Source organism: Oncorhynchus tshawytscha, linkage group LG11 (genome assembly GCF_018296145.1).
Source record: "Oncorhynchus tshawytscha isolate Ot180627B linkage group LG11, Otsh_v2.0, whole genome shotgun sequence".
Classification (NCBI taxonomy): domain Eukaryota; kingdom Metazoa; phylum Chordata; class Actinopteri; order Salmoniformes; family Salmonidae; genus Oncorhynchus; species Oncorhynchus tshawytscha.
This window is the reverse complement of record NC_056439.1, coordinates 48,895,654-48,915,160: the sequence shown is the minus strand read 5'-3', so window position 1 is coordinate 48,915,160 and position 19,507 is coordinate 48,895,654. Positions and strand designations below refer to the sequence as shown.

The window sequence follows — 19,507 nt, the reverse complement described above, 5'->3', positions numbered from 1 at the left end:
CCTAAAGGTGAACGTACTTTGCTGCGACAATTGCAAATCAATCCCAGAACAACTGCAAACGACCATGTGAAGATGCTGGAGAAAATAGGTTCGAAAGGATCTTGGTACAAAAGTATATATATCCAAAAATATAACTATTTGGCCATATTGACCATCGTTATGTTTGGAGGAAAGAGGGGGAGGCTTGCAAGCTGAAGAACACCATCCCAACTGTGAAGCATGGGAGTGGCAGCATCATGTTGTGGGGGTGCTTTGCTGCAGGAGGGACTGGTGCACTTCACAAAATAGATGGCTTCATGAGAAAGGAAAAGTACGTGGATATATTGAAACAACATCTCAAGACTTCAGTCAGGAAGTTAAAACTTGGTCGCAAATGGGTCTTCCAAATGAACAATGACCCCGAAGCATACTTCCAAAGTTGTGGCAAAATGGCGTAAGGACAAGTCAAGGTATTGGAGTGGCCATCACAAAGACCTGACCTCAATCCTATAGAAAATGTGTGGGCAGAACTGAAAATGGGGAGGGGGTGGAATGGGGAGTTAGAAAGGGGAATGGGGAGGGGTGGAATGGGGAGTTAGAAAGGGAAATGGGGGGGGGTGGAATGGGGTGGAATGGGGAGTTAGAAAGGGGAATGGGGAGGGGGTGGAATGGGGAGTTAGAAAGGGGAATGGGGAGGGGTGGAATGGAGAGTTAGAAAGGGGAATGGGGAGGTGGTAGAAAGGGGAATGGGGAGGGGGTGGAATGGGGAGTTAGAAAGGGGAATGGGGAGGGGGTGGAATGGGGAGTTAGAAAGGGGAATGGGGAGGGGTGGAATGGGGAGTTAGAAAGGGGAATGGGGAGGGGGTGGAATGGGGAGTTAGAAAGGGGAATGGGGAGGGGTGGAATGGGGAGTTAGAAAGGGGAATGGGGAGGGGTGGAATGGGGGGGAGGGGTGGAATGGGGAGTTAGAAAGGGGAATGGGGAGGGGTGGAATGGGGAGTTAGAAATGGGGAATGGGGATGGGGGGTGGAATGGGGGGGGGGTGGAATGGGGAGTTAGAAAGGGGAATGGGGAGGGGTGGAATGGGGAGTTAGAAAGGGGAATGGGGAGGGGTGGAATGGGGAGTTAGAAAGGGGAATGGGGAGAATGGGGGTGGAATGGGGAGTTAGAAAGGGGAATGGGGAGGGGGTGGAATGGGGGAGTTGGGGAAATGGGGAGTTAGAAGGGAATGGGGAGGGGTGGAATGGGGAGTTAGAAAGGGGAATGGGGGAATGGGGGTGGAATGGGGAGTTAGAAAGGGGAATGGGGAGGGGTGGAATGGGGAGTTAGAAAGGGGAATGGGGAGGGGTGGAATGGGGAGTTAGAAAGGGGAATGGGGGGGGGTGGAATGGGGAGTTAGAAAGGGGAATGGGGAGGGGTGGAATGGGGAGTTAGAAAGGGGAATGGGGAGGGGTGGAATGGGGAGGGGTGGAATGGGGAAGTTAGAAAGGGGAATGGGGAGGGGTGGAATGGGGAGTTAGAAAGGGGAATGGGGAGGGGTGGAATGGGGAGTTAGAAAGGGGAATGGGGAGGGGTGGAATGGGGGGAGTTAGGGGGTGGGGGGGGGTGGAATGGGGAGTTAGAAAGGGGAATGGGGAGGGGGTGGAATGGGGAGGAAAGGGGAATGGGGAGGGGTGGAATGGGGAGTTAGAAAGGGGAATGGGGAGGTGGAATGTTAGAAAGGGGAATGGGGAGGGGGTGGAATGGGGAGTTAGAAAGGGGAATGGGGAGGGGGGAATGGGGAGTTAGAAAGGGAATGGGGGGTGGAATGGGGAGTTAGAAAGGGGAATGGGGAATGGGGGGGAAAGGGGGGAGGGGTGGAATGGGGAGTTAGAAAGGGGAATGGGGAGGGGTGGAATGGGGAGTTAGAAAGGGAATGGGGAAGGGGGGGAATGGGGAGTTGGAATGGGGAGTTAGAAAGGGGAATGGGGAGGGGTGGAATGGGGAGTTAGGGAATGGGGAGGGGTGGAATGGGGAGGGGTGGAATGGGGAGTTAGAAAGGGGAATGGGGAGGGTGGAATGGGGTGGAAATGGGGAGTTTGATGAGGGGAATATTGAGGGGGGAATGGGGATGGGGGTGGAATGGGGAGTTAGAAAGGGGAATGGGGAATATTGGGGGGTGGAATGGGTAGTTAGAAAGGGGGAGGGGGTGGATTGAGGGGGTGGAATGGGGAGTTAGAAAGGGGAATGCGGAGGGGTGGAATGGGGAGGGGTGAAATGGGGAGTTTGAAAGGCGTGAGGGGAATATTGGGGGGGTGGAATGGGGATGATGGGGTGGCAAATGGAGGGGAGTTTGAAAGGGGTAAATGGGGAATATTGATGCCAGGGGTGGAATGTTTTCATTTTAACATCATTCCAATCAGTTTTGCCTGCTGGGTGGAAACCCCTGGCTAAGTTGGTTACATTTGAGTAAGTTTGGGGTAATATCGTGATAATGACAATGAAGGTCCTTGCTCCACCGCCAATTCCCCTTCCTTGTAACCCTTTCTCCAGGCCCAGTGTTCATAGACACACTGATGAACGTGGCCAGTATCCAGTGGAACCAGTGTGGCAGCGTGCTGGCTGTGGCAGGCTCCCTGAGGGGCATGGAGAAGGAGGTCAACGTGGTGCAGTTCTACACCCCATTCGGAGAGGTGAGAGAGCCAGGACATCCCAGACGCCAACCTCTCTCATAGCATAGCTTTCAGATGTTCCCTGGCAATGTGGAAAGTTGCAGGCAAACATGACTTGTTTTTAGTTTAAGTCAACCGGCTTTCTGAGTTAGACTGAATGATACTAACCCGAAGTAAATTAAGTTTGTGTAAATAAAAAGTTATTTAATAAGTTGTATGAATACAAAGTTGTGGCAGATCGGCATTGATGTCAAAAGGATTCTATGTGACTCCAGTTGCGTAGATCTCCAGTTAGGATTCGGCCCCTACAGAGTACACAATATTGTCATTAGGCTATATGGCATTTGACCAAAGCAATTTTTACTCCCTTTTGCATAGCATTTGCGAACATTGAAGGTACCTGGCAAGCAGATGACAGAGGTTGCTTGGGAAGGGGGAGGACTGAGGATTGGACTGGCTGTTGACTCCTACATTTACTTTGCCAACATAAGGCCCGATTACAAGGTAAAACAATCAGCTGGGGAATAATCGGCTCTGCTTGAAGCTAACAGGGTTTCTTGTACTTTGGTTAAATTCTCTGTGTTTAAAAACTGTTAACACATGCCGTTTTTTAAATGGAGATTAATATGAAATGAAAATGATTTTAGTGTGAGAGGTAGGCCATTTAGGGTCCTATAAAATCCGCGATGCGGAGAATGCAGACGGAATCACGGAATACAGACATTAAAACAGAATTCAACAGTTAAAACAGTTTGATGCTTAGAACATAGTGTGGCTATTGCAACATTTGATTTAAGTTTCTCATCATACATGAACAGAATGCATCAGTGATTTAGTATTTGATACCATTGAGGAAGCAACGTCATGCCATGAGAATGCTATCTAACGATAATGTCTTCTGGTAGATGGAAAGGCTTTCCTGAAAACATTCTCAATTAAATGTTAACTACAACAAAAAAAAAGCCTTCATGTCAGAATCATATCATGATTATATGCATCAATCCGGTAGGCATTTACAGGAACACCTCTAGCCAAACACAACAGTCGACACACAGAATGATAGAGAAACGCCCTTACACCACACAGACGGAAATGGGAAATATTGTATTAGGTTGAGCTTTTTAAGCCAATAGTTGCTAACCAGGGGTGAGATAATGTCAATGTTGTGTTGATTAGATAGTAGCTGAGAGCTTGCGGAGTCTTGATACTTTTGAGATGTATTTATGACAGTTTGCGGTAGAACAAGTGAAAATTGCATGCACTTTCAGAATTGTTTGGGGAGCTTACTCATAGGTGGTCTGCGAGCTACTGGTAGCTATCGACCTGTTAGAGACCCCTGAGTTAAAGATACTAACAAAATGAACACTAGCAGAGATGACACAGCTCTGTTGTAACCAGTACTTACTGTACCTACTGTAGTATTCTTTAAAAAAATGCTTTCTGTCCAGTAGCAGTGCATGGGTACAATCACTGGGGAAGCCAAGCCATATTGCAGCCTGTGATGTGATAATTGTGTTGTTTGTTCTGTAACCCATTCGTTCGTACGCCACCGTGATATACAATAAGGCCGAGATAACAAAAAGACAACAGTTAAACAGCGGCAGAATAAATTCAACCACACATTTGTTTCATCACAAAACCGGAGAGTCCGGTGAAGTCCACAAAGCACCTATAGCATTTAACAAATAGTTGCATGACCTGCAGCATGGGCAAGCAAGTTGATGTTCCCGCTAAACAACTGATTTACAACCCCAGAGAGTTATCGCAAGTCAGCAAATAAACAACAGGAGCACTACCTCCAGCATCGTTTCAACTTCAAACATTATTAAATTTTTTAATCCTTTATTTAACTCGGCAAGTCCGTTTAGAACAAATTCTTATTTTCAATGACTGCCTACCGGGGAACAGTGGATTAACTGCCTTGTTCAGGGGCAGAACGACAGATTTTTACCTTGTCTGCTCGGTTACCTTTCGGTTACTGGCCCAATGCTATAACCACTAGGATATCTGCTGCCCCAGGTTAAAGAGTGACTGCCTTTAAAAAGCAACAAATCACTTTGAAAATGGGCTATGTGGCATCGATATGAGTCAGGAAAAAGTTATTCTAGTTGACAAAATTGACTACAAAGTGTAAATAGGATAATTTAGGTCATAAAGTCAGTCTCGTCTAAACTCATCTGACTCTGTCGTACAGTAGTACACGCTTTTACTTTTTGTTGTGATAGGCTCCCTGGATAAAATGCCTACTAGCCTAGCTTCCTCTCATGGGAAACAATGAACCAGCTAAGTTAGCTAGCTAGTTAACGTGGGTCTACTAGGCTACATATTGAACTTCAATCGTCTCAGGCTGGTGGCACAATATATTCATTTATAGTTAGATCAGAATCACCTTTATAATCATTGGCCTGTATGGAGAATTAAGTCCAAATCGCCATCTCCGTACATGGCTTGGGAAAGGGACGATTTAGCTAGCTAGCTACAGCAGGACATCAACACAAGCACACCAGAAACAATTACGTTTTGCTTTTCATGTGATTTGGTTGGTGTAGTGGTTCAATTGTCCAATACAATTGTCCCAATACAATTTCCATTCTGATCCTTTAGCCACAATGGAGAGTGGTGAAATGTCCGTCTTGACGCAGACATATCCAATGTCCAGAGTTTGATTCAAGTTGAAAATAATAATACATCTATTTGTTGTTCTTCTGGATAAAAAACATTTATAGAATTCTACCAAAACATATTCTGATCATTAAACTAAAGAAACAAACAGCATGGTAAACATGGTGTTGTATGGTCCAAAGATGGTGCTGCCATTCCAGTCACTCCCAGTAGGCCTTGGAGCAGATAACTGTATTCTCCATTGGCCAGAAGAGGGAGAACACAGACTTGACAGGGGATCAATGGCAAACACACAAACAACAGGAATGCATCATGAATTGGAAACATGCAAATGTACAATATGATCTATTTGGCTCCTACAGTTGGTGTGACTCCAAATCCAAAATGGCCTCCCTCGGTGGTGTTTTGCAGCACCAGGACTAACCACAGTTGAGCTAATTGTTTATTTATTTCAATGTTAAGGGAGGTCAAATGCTTTCTGGCATCAATCAATTGTGACAATGGCAACATGTCATGCTCTTTTTGTCCAGACAGCATCAGATACATGGTCTACACATACTGAGACAGAGAGGTGCTGTTTCACTGTCCAGACAGCATCAGATACATGGTCTACACATACTGAGACAGAGAGGTGCTGTTTTTCACTGTCCAGACAGCATCAGATTCATGGTCTACACATACTGAGACAGAGAGGTGCTGTTTTTCACTGTCCAGACAGCATCAGATTCATGGTCTACACATACTGAGACATAGAGGTGCTGTTTCACTGTCCAGACAGCATCAGATTCATGGTCTACACATACTGAGACATAGGGGTGCTGTTTCACTGTCCAGACAGCATCAGATACATGGTCTACACATACTGAGACAGAGGGGTGCTGTTTCACTGTCCAGACAGCATCAGATACATGTCCAGACAGCATCAGATACATGGTCTACACATACTGAGACAGAGAGATGCTGTTTCCTTCTGTTGTATGATTCCTACTGTGAGATACTGTAGATTCAGCAAAGTAATGAAAACACAGAAAGACGAAAGATCATTTAAAAAATATATATATATATATTTGTTTTATTGGTCAAGTATTTAGGGAAAGCCTGGCTTCCATTGGCATTCATGAATACACACCACTGATTTACTCTCCATCTCATCTCTCTCTGTCTCTGTTTTTACTCTCTCAACAGTGGGGCTACTGCTCCAACACAGTGGTGTATGCCTATACCAAGCCTGACCGGCTGGAGTACTGTGTGGTGTTCTGGGACACCAAGAACAACGAGAAGTTTGTCAAGTACGTCAAGAGCCTCATGTCCATCACCACGTCTGGAGACTTCTGCATCCTGGCCACCAAGGCAGATGACACACACCCACAGGTACACACACTGTCTGGTACACACACACTGATACAGGTACACACACTGGTACACACACCGTCTGGTACACACACAGAAGTACATACACTGGTACACACACTAGTACTGGTACACACGCACACACCCAGGTACACACACTGCCTGGTACACACACTAGTACTAGTACACACACACACAACCAGGTACACACACAGGTACACACACTGGAACACACACTGGTACTGGTACACACACACATCCACAGGTACACACACACACACACACACACACAGGTACACACACACTGGTACATACACAGGTACACACTGGTACAGGGCTCCCGAGTGGCACAGTGGTCTAAGGCACTGCATCTCAGTGCCAGAGGCGTCACTACAGACACCCTGGTTCGAATCCAGGCTGTATCACAACCGGCCGTGATTGGGAGTCCCATAAGGCGGCGCACAATTGGTCCAGCGTCGTCTGGGTTTGGCCGGAGTAGACCATTATTTTCTTAATTGACTTGCCTTGTTAAAATAAAAGTTACACATACTCATCTACACACACCGACACAGGCAGAAGGACTGGCAGCCTCGCCGGGTCGCTAGGCACGAACTTACAACTATGTTGAATGGAATCAAGACTACATTTACAAAGGGAGTAGTTGTTGATATAGGAGAGGCCTAATACTTGACTTGAATGACCCGTCATAATGAACTTGGCTTGACCAAACATCCACATTATTATGTTCAAAGCATCAAACCGTTTAACAGTTCCAAGTAAAGTGTTACTCAAATCTGACAAGCAGTAAGAGAAAGTAGAACTTGTAAGTACTGTAAGAAACAACTTGTAGCTTGATCAGCCTCATGTCAGTATCTCTCTGCGTGTCATGCCTTCTCTTGTTTTCAAATTCATTGCCACAAAGGAGGATGCTGACGTAGAGTCGGGAAATAATGCCATGGTAACGTACACCCTCTAAATATGACCCTGTGTGGTAATGTAAATCCCTGTAAATATGACCCTGTGTGGTAATGTAAACCCTCTAAATATGACCCTGTGTGGTAATGTACACCCTCTAAATATGACCCTGCGTGGTAATGTAAATCCCTCTAAATATGACCCTGCGTGGTAATGTACACCCTCTAAATATGTACCTGTGTGGTAATGTACACCCTCTAAATATGACCCTGTATGTCAATGTCCACCCTCTAAATATGACCCTGTGTGGTAATGTAAATCCCTCTAAATATAACCATGTGTGGTAATGTAAATCCCTCTAAATATGACCCTGTGGTAATGTAAATCCCTCTAAATATGACCCTGTGTGGTAATGTAAATCCCTGTAAATATGACCCTGTGTGGTAATGTAAACCCTCTAAATATGACCCTGTGTGGTAATGTACACCCTCTAAATATGACCCTGTATATCAATGTCCACCCTCTAAATATAACCCTGGATGGTAATGTAAATCCCTCTAAATATGACCCTGTGTGGTAATGTAAATCCCTCTAAATATAACCCTGTGTGGTAATGTAAATCCCTCTAAATATGACCCTGTGTGGTAATGTACACCCTCTAAATATGACCCTGTGTGGTAATGTAAATCCCTCTAAATATAACCCTGTGTGGTAATGTACATCCCTCTAAATATGACCCTGTGTGGTAATGTAAATCCCTCTAAATATGACCCTGTGTGGTAATGTAAACCCTCTAAATATGACCCTGTGTGGTAATGTAAATCCCTCTAAATATGACCCTGTGTGGTAATGTAAATCCCTCTAAATATAACCCTGTGTGGTAATGTACAGCCCTCTAAATATGACCCTGTGTAGTAATGTAAATCCCTCTAAATATGACCCTGTGTGGTAATGTAAATCCCTCTAAATATAACCCTGTCTGGTAATGTACATCCCTCTAAATATGACCCTGTGTGGTAATGTAAATCCCTCTAAATATGACCCTGTGTGGTAATGTAAATCCCTCTAAATATAACCCTGTGTGGTAATGTACAGCCCTCTAAATATGACCCTGTGTAGTAATGTAAATCCCTCTAAATATGACCCTGTGTGGTAATGTAAATCCCTCTAAATATAACCCTGTGTGGTAATGTACATCCCTCTAAATATGACCCTGTGTGGTAATGTAAATCCCTCTAAATATTACCCTGTGTGGTAATGTAAATCCCTCTAAATTTAACCCTGCGTGGTAATGTACACCCTCTAAATATGTACCTGTGTGGTAATGTAAATCCCTCTAAATATGACCCTGTGTGGTAATGTCCACCCTCTAAATATAACCCTGTGTGGTAATGTAAATCCCTCTAAATATGACCCTGTGTGGTAATGTAAATCCCTCTAAATATGACCCTGTGTGGTAATGTAAACCCTCTAAATATGACCCTGTGTGGTAATGTACACCCTCTAAATATGACCCTGTGTGGTAATGTACACCCTCTAAATATGACCCTGTGTGGTAATGTAAATCCCTCTAAATATGACCCTGTGTGGTAATGTACACCCTCTAAATATGACCCTGTATGTCAATGTCCACCCTCTAAATATAACCCTGGATGGTAATGTAAATCCCTCTAAATATGACCCTGTGTGGTAATTTAAATCCCTCTAAATATGACCCTGTGTGGTAATGTAAATCCCTGTAAATATGACCCTGTGTGGTAATGTAAACCCTCTAAATATGACCCTGTGTGGTAATGTACACCCTCTAAATATGACCCTGTATGTCAATGTCCACCCTCTAAATATAACCCTGTGTGGTCATCTAAATCCCTCTAAATATGACCCTGTATGGTAAAATACACCCTCTTAATTTGACCATATATGCTGAAGGTGATTGAGTTTTGTATGACTGTTGAAGAAATGAATTACTTTGTCTTGTTTTCCAGTATGTGCTGGTTCTCTGTAACTCCATTGGGACCCCACTGGATTCAAAATACATTGACATTGGTGAGTGATTTTTAGAAAGACAAGAGAATATTATGTTTAAAGCAGGTTTTAATAAACTGGAACAGTGTGTTGTTTCACAATGTATCAACGATAGTTTTGTTCAATTTCCCTGATAACACTTCAAAAGTGTAGACGTCAGAAATGTCAAGAAGTGCACGTCAGTGGAGAGACACCTTGCAGTTTTGGACAATGTGAATACTTTAAACACTTTGGCAGGTTTTGTACCAGATTCCTCTGGAATGAGAAAGCCCGGCACTTCCTACCGCTGATCTGTCACCCAGTTTCAAAGAGCTGCTGTCTCGTCTGGGGTTCTACCCGCCAACAATCCTTCCCTTTCATGGGCTTGTTCATGACATACACCCTGAAGATTCCCCCCATCTATAGGTCTCCTACACATTCTGTAATATTCCTTCTGCCCACGTTGCAAGCCAAGTCTGTGCTACTGGCCAAACGTTTACCCAAGACCATAGCGGAGGCAGTTCAAAGTCTGTCACCTGAGAGGGCTGGGAGAGCCTCAAAGAGATCCAAGTGTCAGAGCATGCTGAATCAACAGTAAAGAATGTATACTTCCTCTTTGTGGTGAATCTTCCTCACTGTGACCTGAGGAGACCTCTTCTGTGGGCCTGGAGCGTTGCATTGAAAGAATGTGCCTGTCACTATTTTTGTTTCTGGAAATTATAATGTTTATTTATAACGGTGTGTCCCACTGAACACGACCCTTGGTTACAGATTTTGATTGAATTTAGGATCCTTAGTTTACTGAAATAACCTTGGACCATGTCACCTCGGACAGATCCTCTGTTCGTGACCATGACTAAGACCCATGTGATCGCTGCGTCCAAGGAGGCTTTCTACACCTGGCAGTACCGCGTGGCCAAGAAACTAACTGCCATGGAGATCAACCAGGTGTCCAGGACCAGGAAGGAAGGTAGGGAGAGGTGAGTGCTGCCGGTACCGGGCCTGTTAAGAGGACAGAATAGGGAATCATGTCAACTCTATTCATTCCGTTTCTATCCAGAAAGTTCAGGTGGCAAGGTTCAGACACCTTGCACAAGAGCAACAAACCAGATTAAAGATCTTCTGTCATTGATGAGAAAATATCCAGAATGAAACCAAATAAACTGAACGGAACCACCCCTCGACAGGACGTTATTCTAAACTGTTGATTTGGCCTGTGGCACTAATATCATGAAACAAGTGAGTTTTGTAGATTTTTAAGGGGGTCAGAAGATGTTTAAGATTAAAACCAATCAATAAAATGTATTTATGAAGCCCTTCTTACATCAGCTAATGTCACAAAATGCTATTACAGAAACCCAGCCTAAAACCCCAAACAGCATGCAATGCAGGTGTAGAAAATCACTTTATTTTTGAATTGTACACAAGGTCCAACCAAAATTGGACTTCTGCTTAATCCCAACCCCTCTAAAAAAGACACATACAGTGACTTGCGAACATATTGATATTGAACAACATGATTTACACAATAAGCTTGGCACATCTAGCCACTGGGATTTTTGTGCATTCTTCAAGGCAAAACTGCTCCAGCTCCTTCAAGTTGGATGGGTTCCGCTGGTGTACAACAATCTTTAAGTTATACCACAGATTCTCAATTGGTCTGGGCTTTGACTAGGCCTATCAAAACATTTAAATGTTTCCCCTTAAACAACTCGAATGATGCTTTAGCAGTGTGCTAGGGGCATTGTCCTGCTGGAAGGTGAACCGTCCCAGTCTCAAATCTCTGGAAGACTGAAACAGGTTTCCCTCAATATTTTCCATGTATTTAGTGCCATCCTTCAACCCTGACCAGTTTCCCAGTCCCTGTCGATGGAAAAACATCCCCATAACATGTTGCTGCCACCACCATGCTTCACTGTGGGATAGTGTTCTCGGGGTGATGAGGTGTTGAGTTTGTGCCAAATCAAATCAAATTTTATTTGTCACATACATATGGTTAGCAGATGTTAATGCGAGTGTAGTGAAATGCTTGTGCTTCTAGTTCCGACAATGCAGTAATAACCAACAAGTAATCTAACTAACAATTCCAAAACTACTGTCTTATACACAGTGTAAGGGGATAAAGAATATGTACATAAGGATATATGAATGAGTGATGGTACAGAGCAGCATAGGCAAGATACAGTAGATGGTATCGAGTACAGTATATACATATGAGATGAGTATGTAAACAAAGTGGCATAGTTAAAGTGGCTAGTGATACATGTATTACATAAGGATGCAGTCGATGATATAGAGTACAGTATATACGTATGCATATGAGATGAATAATGTAGGGTAAGTAACATTATATAAGGTAGCATTGTTTAAAGTGGCTAGTGATATATTTACATAATTTCCCATCAATTCCCATTATTAAAGTGGCTGGAGTTGTGTCAGTGTGTTGGCAGCAGCCACTCAATGTTAGTGGTGGCTGTTTAACAGTCTGATGGCCTTGAGATAGAAGCTGTTTTTCAGTCTCTCGGCCCCAGCTTTGATGCACCTGTACTGACCTCGCCTTCTGGATGATAGCGGGGTGAACAGGCAGTGGCTCGGGTGATTGATGTCCTTGATGATCTTTATGGCCTTCCTGTAACATCGGGTGGTGTAGGTGTCCTGGAGGGCAGGTAGTTTGCCCCCGGTGATGCGTTGTGCAGACCTCACTACCCTCTGGAGAGCCTTACGGTTGAGGGCGGAGCAGTTGCCGTACCAGGCGGTGATACAGCCCGCCAGGATGCTCTCGATTGTGCATCTGTAGAAGTTTGTGAGTGCTTTTGGTGACAAGCCGAATTTCTTCAGCCTCCTGAGGTTGAAGAGGCGCTGCTGCGCCTTCCTCACGATGCTGTCTGTGTGAGTGGACCAATTCAGTTTGTCTGTGATGTGTATGCCGAGGAACTTAAAACTTGCTACCCTCTCCACTACTGTTCCCTCTGCTGTTTCCTGAAGTCCACAATCATCTCCTTAGTTTTGTTGACGTTGAGTGTGAGGTTATTTTCCTGACACCACACTCCGAGGGCCCTCACCTCCTCCCTGTAGGCCGTCTCGTCGTTGTTGGTAATCAAGCCTACCACTGTTGTGTCGTCCGCAAACTTGATGATTGAGTTGGAGGCGTGCGTGGCCACGCAGTCGTGGGTGAACAGGGAGTACAGGAGAGGGCTCAGAACGCACCCTTGTGGGGCCCCAGTGTTGAGGATCAGCGGGGAGGAGATGTTGTTGCCTACCCTCACCACCTGGGGGCGGCCCGTCAGGAAGTCCAGTACCCAGTTGCACAGGGCGGGGTCGAGACCCAGGGTCTCGAGCTTGGAGGGTACTATGGTGTTGAATGCCGAGCTGTAGTCGATGAACAGCACTCTCACATAGGTATTCCTCTCACATAGGTAGTCCAGACATAGCGTTTTCATTGATGGCCAAAAAGCTCAATTTTGGTCTCACTTGACCAGAGTACCTTGTTCCATATGTTTGGGGTGTCTCCCACATGCCTTTTGATGAACACCAAATGTGTTTGCTTATTTTTTTCTTTAAGCAATGGCTTTTTTCTGACCACTCTTCTGTAAAGCCCAGCTCTGTGGAGTGTAGTGTTTTAAAGTGGTCCTATGGACAGATACTCCAATCTCCGCTGTGGAGCTTTGCAGTTCCTTCAGGGTTATCTTTGGTCTCTTTGTTGCCTCTCTGATTAATGCTCTCCTTGCCTGGTTTGTGAGTTTTGGTGGGCAGATTTGTTGTGGTGCCATATTCTTTAAATGTTTTAATAATGGATTTAATGGTGCTCCGTGGGATGTTCAACGTTTCTGATAGTTTTTTGTAACCCAACCCTGATCTGTACTTCTCCACAACTTTGTCTCTGACCTGTTTGGATAGCTCCTTGGTCTTCATGGTGCCGCTTGCTTGGTGGTGCCCCTTGCTTAGTGGTGTTGCAGACTCTGGGGCCTTTCAGAACAGGTGTATATATATACTGAGATCATGTGACAGATCTTGTGACACTTAGATTGCACACAGGTGGACTTTATTTAACTAATTATGTGACTTCTGAAGGTAATTGGTTCCACCAGATCTTATTTAGGGGCTTTTTTTTAGAATATATTTAGTAATTTTTTTCCATTTCACTTCATCACTTTGGACTATTTTGTGGATGTCCATTACATGAAATCCAAATAAAAAATAAATTTAAATTACAGGTTGTAATGCAACAAAATAGGAAAAACACAAAGGGGGATGAAGTTGGAGTGGAGGACTGCCGGATTGTGCACTCATGAAGAACTTGTTGTGGAGGTTAAGTGCGTTTGCATGGCAGGCAATGGCATCTTGGATTGCCAGCTCACTTCCCGACAGATTTTTCTGGTCAGACCCTGGATTCGAACTGGTAACCCTCCGGTTGCTGGCTCGCCTCTCTAACCGCTAGGCTACCTGCCACCCTAGTCTCTGGTTGTTTGATCCTGTGCAAGGTGTTGACATTGAAATGAAAAATGTCCATTCATCTGCCTGAACCAGTAGACAGACAGTAGACAGCGGGTTGACCAGTGAGTCAGTGATACTGACCTCAGACAGACAGGCAAGAGTAGGGCCTACTGTCCTGCCAGGGATGTTCCTGTCTGCATGCCAACACATCAGCTTGAAGGAAAGTCTAATATGCTCTCGCTCTGTCTCTCTCTCTTGCTGTCTGTCTCTGCCCACCCAACGCCCTCTCTCCCATCTCTCTCTGCACCACTATATCTTCCTGAACACGTCCCACCCATTTCTGTCTGTCTGTCTGTCTGTCTGTCTGTCTGTCTGTCTGTCTGTCTGTCTGTCTGTCTGTCTGTCTGTCTGTCTGTCTGTCTGTCTGTCTGTCTGTCTGTCTGTCTGTCTAAAAGACAGACAGAGAGAGACGGAGACAGACAGGATGCGAAAGAGACTGCCAGACAGACAGAGATGGGGAGGGTCAGAGAGACAGACAGACAGAAATGGGTGGGGTGGGTTCAGGAAGATATAGTGGTGCAGAGAGAGATGGGAGAGAGGGCGTTGGGTGGGCAGAGACAGACAGCAAGAGAGAGACAGAGAGAGCGAGCATATTAGACTTTCCTTCAAGCTGATATCAGGAAGATATCTCTCTCTCTCCCTGTCTGTCTGTCTCTTTCTCGACATGTCTGTCTGTCAATTAAATTCAAGTTTTCAAGTTCTTTGTGGATCTGTGTAATTTGAAGGAAATATGCGTCTCTGATATAGTCATACATTTGGCAGGAGGTTAGGAAGTGCAGCTCAGTTTCCACCTCAGGTCTGCCTACGGCGGCCTTTCTCAATAGCAAGGCTATGCTCTCTGAGTCTGTACATAGTCAAAGCTTTCCTTACGTTTGGGTCAGTCACAGTGGTCGGGTATTCTGCCACTGTGTACTCTCTGTTTAGGGCCAAATATAATTCTAGTTTGCTCAGTTGTTTTTGTTAATTCTTTCCAATGTGTCAAGTAATTATCTTTTGGTTTTCTCATGATTTGGTTTGGTCTAATTGTGTTGCTGTCCTGGGACTCTGTGGGGTCTGTTTGTGTTTGTGAACAGAGCCCCAGGACCAGCTTGCTTAGGTGACTCTTCTCCAGGTTCATCTCTCTGTAGGTGATGGCTTTGTTATGGAAGGTTTGGGAATTGCTTCTTTTTAGGTGGTTGAGGAATTTGGCTGACTTTTTTCTGGATTTTGATAATTAGCGGTTATCGGCCTAATTCTGCTCTGCATGCATTATTTGGGGTTTTACGTTGTACGCAGAGGATATTTTTGCATGCAGAGTCTCAATTTGGTGTTTTTCCCATTTAGTGAATTCTTGGTTGGTGAGTGGACCCCAGACCTCACAACCATAAAGGGCAATGGGTTCTATAACGGATTCAAGTATTTTTAGCCAGATCCTAATTGGCATGTTCAATTTTATGTTACTTTTGATGGCATAGAATGCCCTTCTTGCCTCTCAGATTGTTCACAGCTATGTGGAAGTTACCTGTGGCGCTGATGTTTAGGCCAAGGTATGTATAGTTTTTTGTGTGCTCCAGGGAAACGGTGTCTAGATGGAATTTGTACTTGTGGTCCTGGCGACTGGACTTTTTTTGGAACACCATTATTTTGGTCTTACTGAGATTTACTGTCAGGGCCCAGGTCTGTCAGGGCCCAGGTCTGTCAGGGCCCAGGTCTGGCAGAATCTGTGCAGAAGATCTAGCTGCTGCTGTAGGCCCTCCTTGGTTGGTGAAAGAAGCACCAGATCATCAGCAAACAATAGACATTTCACTTCAGATTCTAGTAGGTTGAGGCCGGGTGGTGCAGACTGTTCTAGTGCCCTCGCCAATTAGTTGATATACAGTGGGGCAAAAAAGTATTTAGTCAGCCACCAATTGTGCAAGTTCTCCCACTTAAAAAGATGAGAGAGGCCTGTAATTTTCATCATAGGTACACTTCAACTATGACAGACAAAATGAGAAAAAGAAATCCAGAAAATCACATTGTAGGATTTTTAATGAATTTATTTGCAAATTATGGTGGAAAATAAGTATTCTCTCTCATCTTTTTAAGTGGGAGAACTTGCACAATTGGTAGCTGACTAAATACTTTTTTGCCCCACTGTATATGTTGAAGAGGGTGGGGCTTAAGCTGCATCCCTGTCTCACCCCATGGCCCTGGTGGAATTTTTTATTTTTTTTGCCCATTTTAACCGCACACGGCTTTTATAATGTCGTATGTTTTACCCCCAACACCACTTTCCATCAATTTGCATAGCAGACCCTCATGCCAAATTGAGTTGAAGGCTTTTTTGAAATCAACCAAGCATGAGAAGATTTTGTTTTACCCCCAACACCACTTTCCATCAATTTGCATAGCAGACCCTCATGCCAAATTGAGTTGAAGGCTTTTTTGAAATCAACCAAGCATGAGAAGAGTTTGCCTTTGTTTTGGTTTGTTTGTTTGTTAATTAGGGTGTGCAGGGTGAATACGTGGTCTGTCGTACGATAATTTGTTAAAAAGCCAATTTGACATTTGTTCAATACATTGTTTTCACTGAGGAAATGTATTTGTCTGCTGTTAATGTTAATACAGGGGATTTTCTCTGTCTCTCTCTGTAGGGTTTATCATATTGATGATAGTCCATCTGGGACCACTGAGGGCCCCCTGGACTTCGCCAAGGCCTTCACTGTGAGTTGCATTTTTAGAAGCACACAAACACCCACTTTGTTAACACAAGCTGAATATGTCACCCTCGGTTACAATGCCTGTTAAAACTCCAAGATAGAGCTATCAAAAATACATTCAATAAAGTTGTATGGAAATCGTTAATTCTTAACCCATTGCCTCATATATTTTCCTTTTCTGTTTTAGGCAACACGAGACCCCATTTGTTGCATCACAGCAACAGACAAGACACTGATTGTGGTAGGTATTTCTCTCAGGATTTTAATTGAGTGTTAAGTTCTATCAATGATCAGAAAAGTTCAGTTTGGAAATGTTTTTTTTTTTACCGTGTTTGTCTGTTTGTGATCAAAGGGCCGTGAGTCTGGTACCATCCACAAATACAGCCTCCCTAACGTTGCTCTGGTGCAGAAATACTCCTTGAACTACCGGGCCTACCAGCTCTCACTCAACTGTACCTCCAGGTCAGGACTGTTGGCTGGTTACTGTAATATGACACCATACGTGGTGTTTCAGTAGCAGATCTTGATAAGAGAATAAGAGAATGAATGAAGAGAATGAAGCAATGAAGCTTATTGCTTGCAGTACAGAAGTACAACCGACATAGCATTGCTATGAACCATCTGAACAGTTATTGCCTGGTTCAAAAGCTGTTTGGTGAACTTCATTGCAAGAAACAAAGTGACGTTATTTTTTAAAAATTATTGTAAAATCTTGTATTGATAAAAACCCATGTTTTTCTTTAGCCGCCTGGCGATTATTGATATTTCGGGAGTGCTGACGTTTTTGGACCTGGAGGTGCGTTCGTCTTCGGATGATGGCTCTGGAAGCCAGGCGGGGACAGGCGACCCCTCCAAGTTTGAGCGTAAGGACGTCTGGGACATGCTGTGGGCCAATGACAACCCTGATCTGTTTGCCATGATGGAAAAGACCAGGATGTACGTGTTCAGGAACCTGGACCCAGAGGTGTGTCCCTCTGACATATAGTACCAGTCAAAAGTTTGAACACACCTACTCATTCCAGGGTTTTTCTTTATTGTTGCTATTTTCTACATTTGTAGGAGACATCATCACTATGAAATAACTCATGGAATCATGTAGTAACCAAAAAAGTGTTAAACAAATCAAAATATATTTTACATTTGATATTCGTCAAAATAGCCACCCTTTGTCTTGATGAAAGCTTTGCACACTCTTGGCATTCTCTCAACATGCTTCACCTGGAATGCTTTTCCAACAGTCTTGAAGGAGTTCCCACATAGGCTGAGCACTTGTTGGCTGCTTTTCCTTCACTCTGCTGTGTTTTGTTTTTTTGACATACAATTTCTCATGATTTTAATATTCCATATTAATCAGGAACCCATTCAAACGTCTGGATACATTTGCAACTTTGAAGACCTGGAAATCAAATCGGTCCTGCTAGATGAAATCATGAAGGTAACCTTCTTTTCTTCATATGCAAAAGTCACACTTTCCGTAATACCAGTATTATGACAGCAAATAAAGTTAGGCAGTTAGCTGTACGGGAACAGATGTTTACTATTGCTATTGGAATACATACAGGCTCCCAGCAGAACACAAATGAATGTGCACAACAACAGCAAAGACGTGTCTATTTCTGTTAGTTATGTAAAGTATACTTTGCTAAATGGAGTTGGATGCCAAAAGGTCCGGAATATCCATGATGCAATGGGAATGTGGAGTGATCTTAGATTTCCTCTTAGGATCCGGAGAGGCCGAACAAGGATTACCTCATCAACTTTGAGATCCGCTCCCTCCGCGACAGCCGCGCGCTGATCGAGAAAGTGGGCATAGAGGACGCCTCCCAGTTCATCGAAGACAACCCTCACCCCAGACTCTGGTACATACATGGACAGTCATCTTGTTCCCGGCCCCCTTTGGGGAAAAAGCCTGCGGATAAGGTTACATAGACAGTAACCCTGCATGTCATGGAGTCACTTAAAGGGACAGTTCATTCCAAAATTATAGTTTCAGAACACCTCATAAGTTGTCTTCGGTTGAGATACAGTGCCTTGCGAAAGTATTCGGCCCCCTTGAACTTTGCGACCTTTTGCCACATTTCAGGCTTCAAACATAAAGATATAAAACTGTATTTTTTTGTGAAGAATCAACAACAAGTGGGACACAATCATGAAGTGGAACGACATTTATTGGATATTTCAAACTTTTTTAACAAATCAAAAACTGAAAAATTGGGCGTGCAAAATTATTCAGCCCCTCTACTTTCAGTGCAGCAAACTCTCTCCAGAAGTTCAGTGAGGATCTCTGAATGATCCAATGTTGACCTAAATGACTAATGATGATAAATACAATCCACCTGTGTGTAATCAAGTCTCCGTATAAATGCACCTGCACTGTGATAGTCTCAGAGGTCCGTTAAAAGCGCAGAGAGCATCATGAAGAACAAGGAACACACCAGGCAGGTCCGAGATACTGTTGTGAAGAAGTTTAAAGCCGGATTGGATACAAAAAGATTTCCCAAGCTTTAAACATCCCAAGGAGCACTGTGCACGCGATAATATTGAAATGGAAGGAGTATCAGACCACTGCAAATCTACCAAGACCTGGCCGTCCCTCTAAACTTTCAGCTCATACAAGGAGAAGACTGATCAGAGATGCAGCCAAGAGGCCCATGATCACTCTGGATGAACTGCAGAGATCTACAGATGAGGTGGGAGACTCTGTCCATAGGACAACAATCAGTCGTATATTGCACAAATCTGGCCTTTATGGATGAGTGGCAAGAAGAAAGCCATTTCTTAAAGATATCCATAAAAAGTGTAGTTTAAAGT

General features: G+C 44.1%; 1 protein-coding gene across 2 annotated transcripts in view; it reads left to right on the top strand.

Annotated features, from left to right (window-relative positions):
* wdr35 (WD repeat domain 35) overlaps nt 1-19,507 on the top strand; it is a 45,859-nt gene that overhangs the window by 4,743 nt on the left and 21,609 nt on the right. Inside the window, exons 8-19 of one of the 2 annotated variants that reach the window (XM_042330216.1) lie at nt 2,512-2,651; nt 3,009-3,134; nt 6,438-6,623; nt 7,525-7,560; nt 9,503-9,563; nt 10,357-10,501; nt 16,631-16,700; nt 16,884-16,937; nt 17,049-17,158; nt 17,441-17,660; nt 18,051-18,131; nt 18,419-18,555. In XM_042330216.1, coding sequence (XP_042186150.1) covers nt 2,512-2,651; nt 3,009-3,134; nt 6,438-6,623; nt 7,525-7,560; nt 9,503-9,563; nt 10,357-10,501; nt 16,631-16,700; nt 16,884-16,937; nt 17,049-17,158; nt 17,441-17,660; nt 18,051-18,131; nt 18,419-18,555 — 1,366 coding nt within the window. The remainder of the gene's footprint in view (nt 1-2,511; nt 2,652-3,008; nt 3,135-6,437; nt 6,624-7,524; nt 7,561-9,502; nt 9,564-10,356; nt 10,502-16,630; nt 16,701-16,883; nt 16,938-17,048; nt 17,159-17,440; nt 17,661-18,050; nt 18,132-18,418; nt 18,556-19,507) is intronic. The other variant, XM_042330217.1, reaches the window with a different exon arrangement.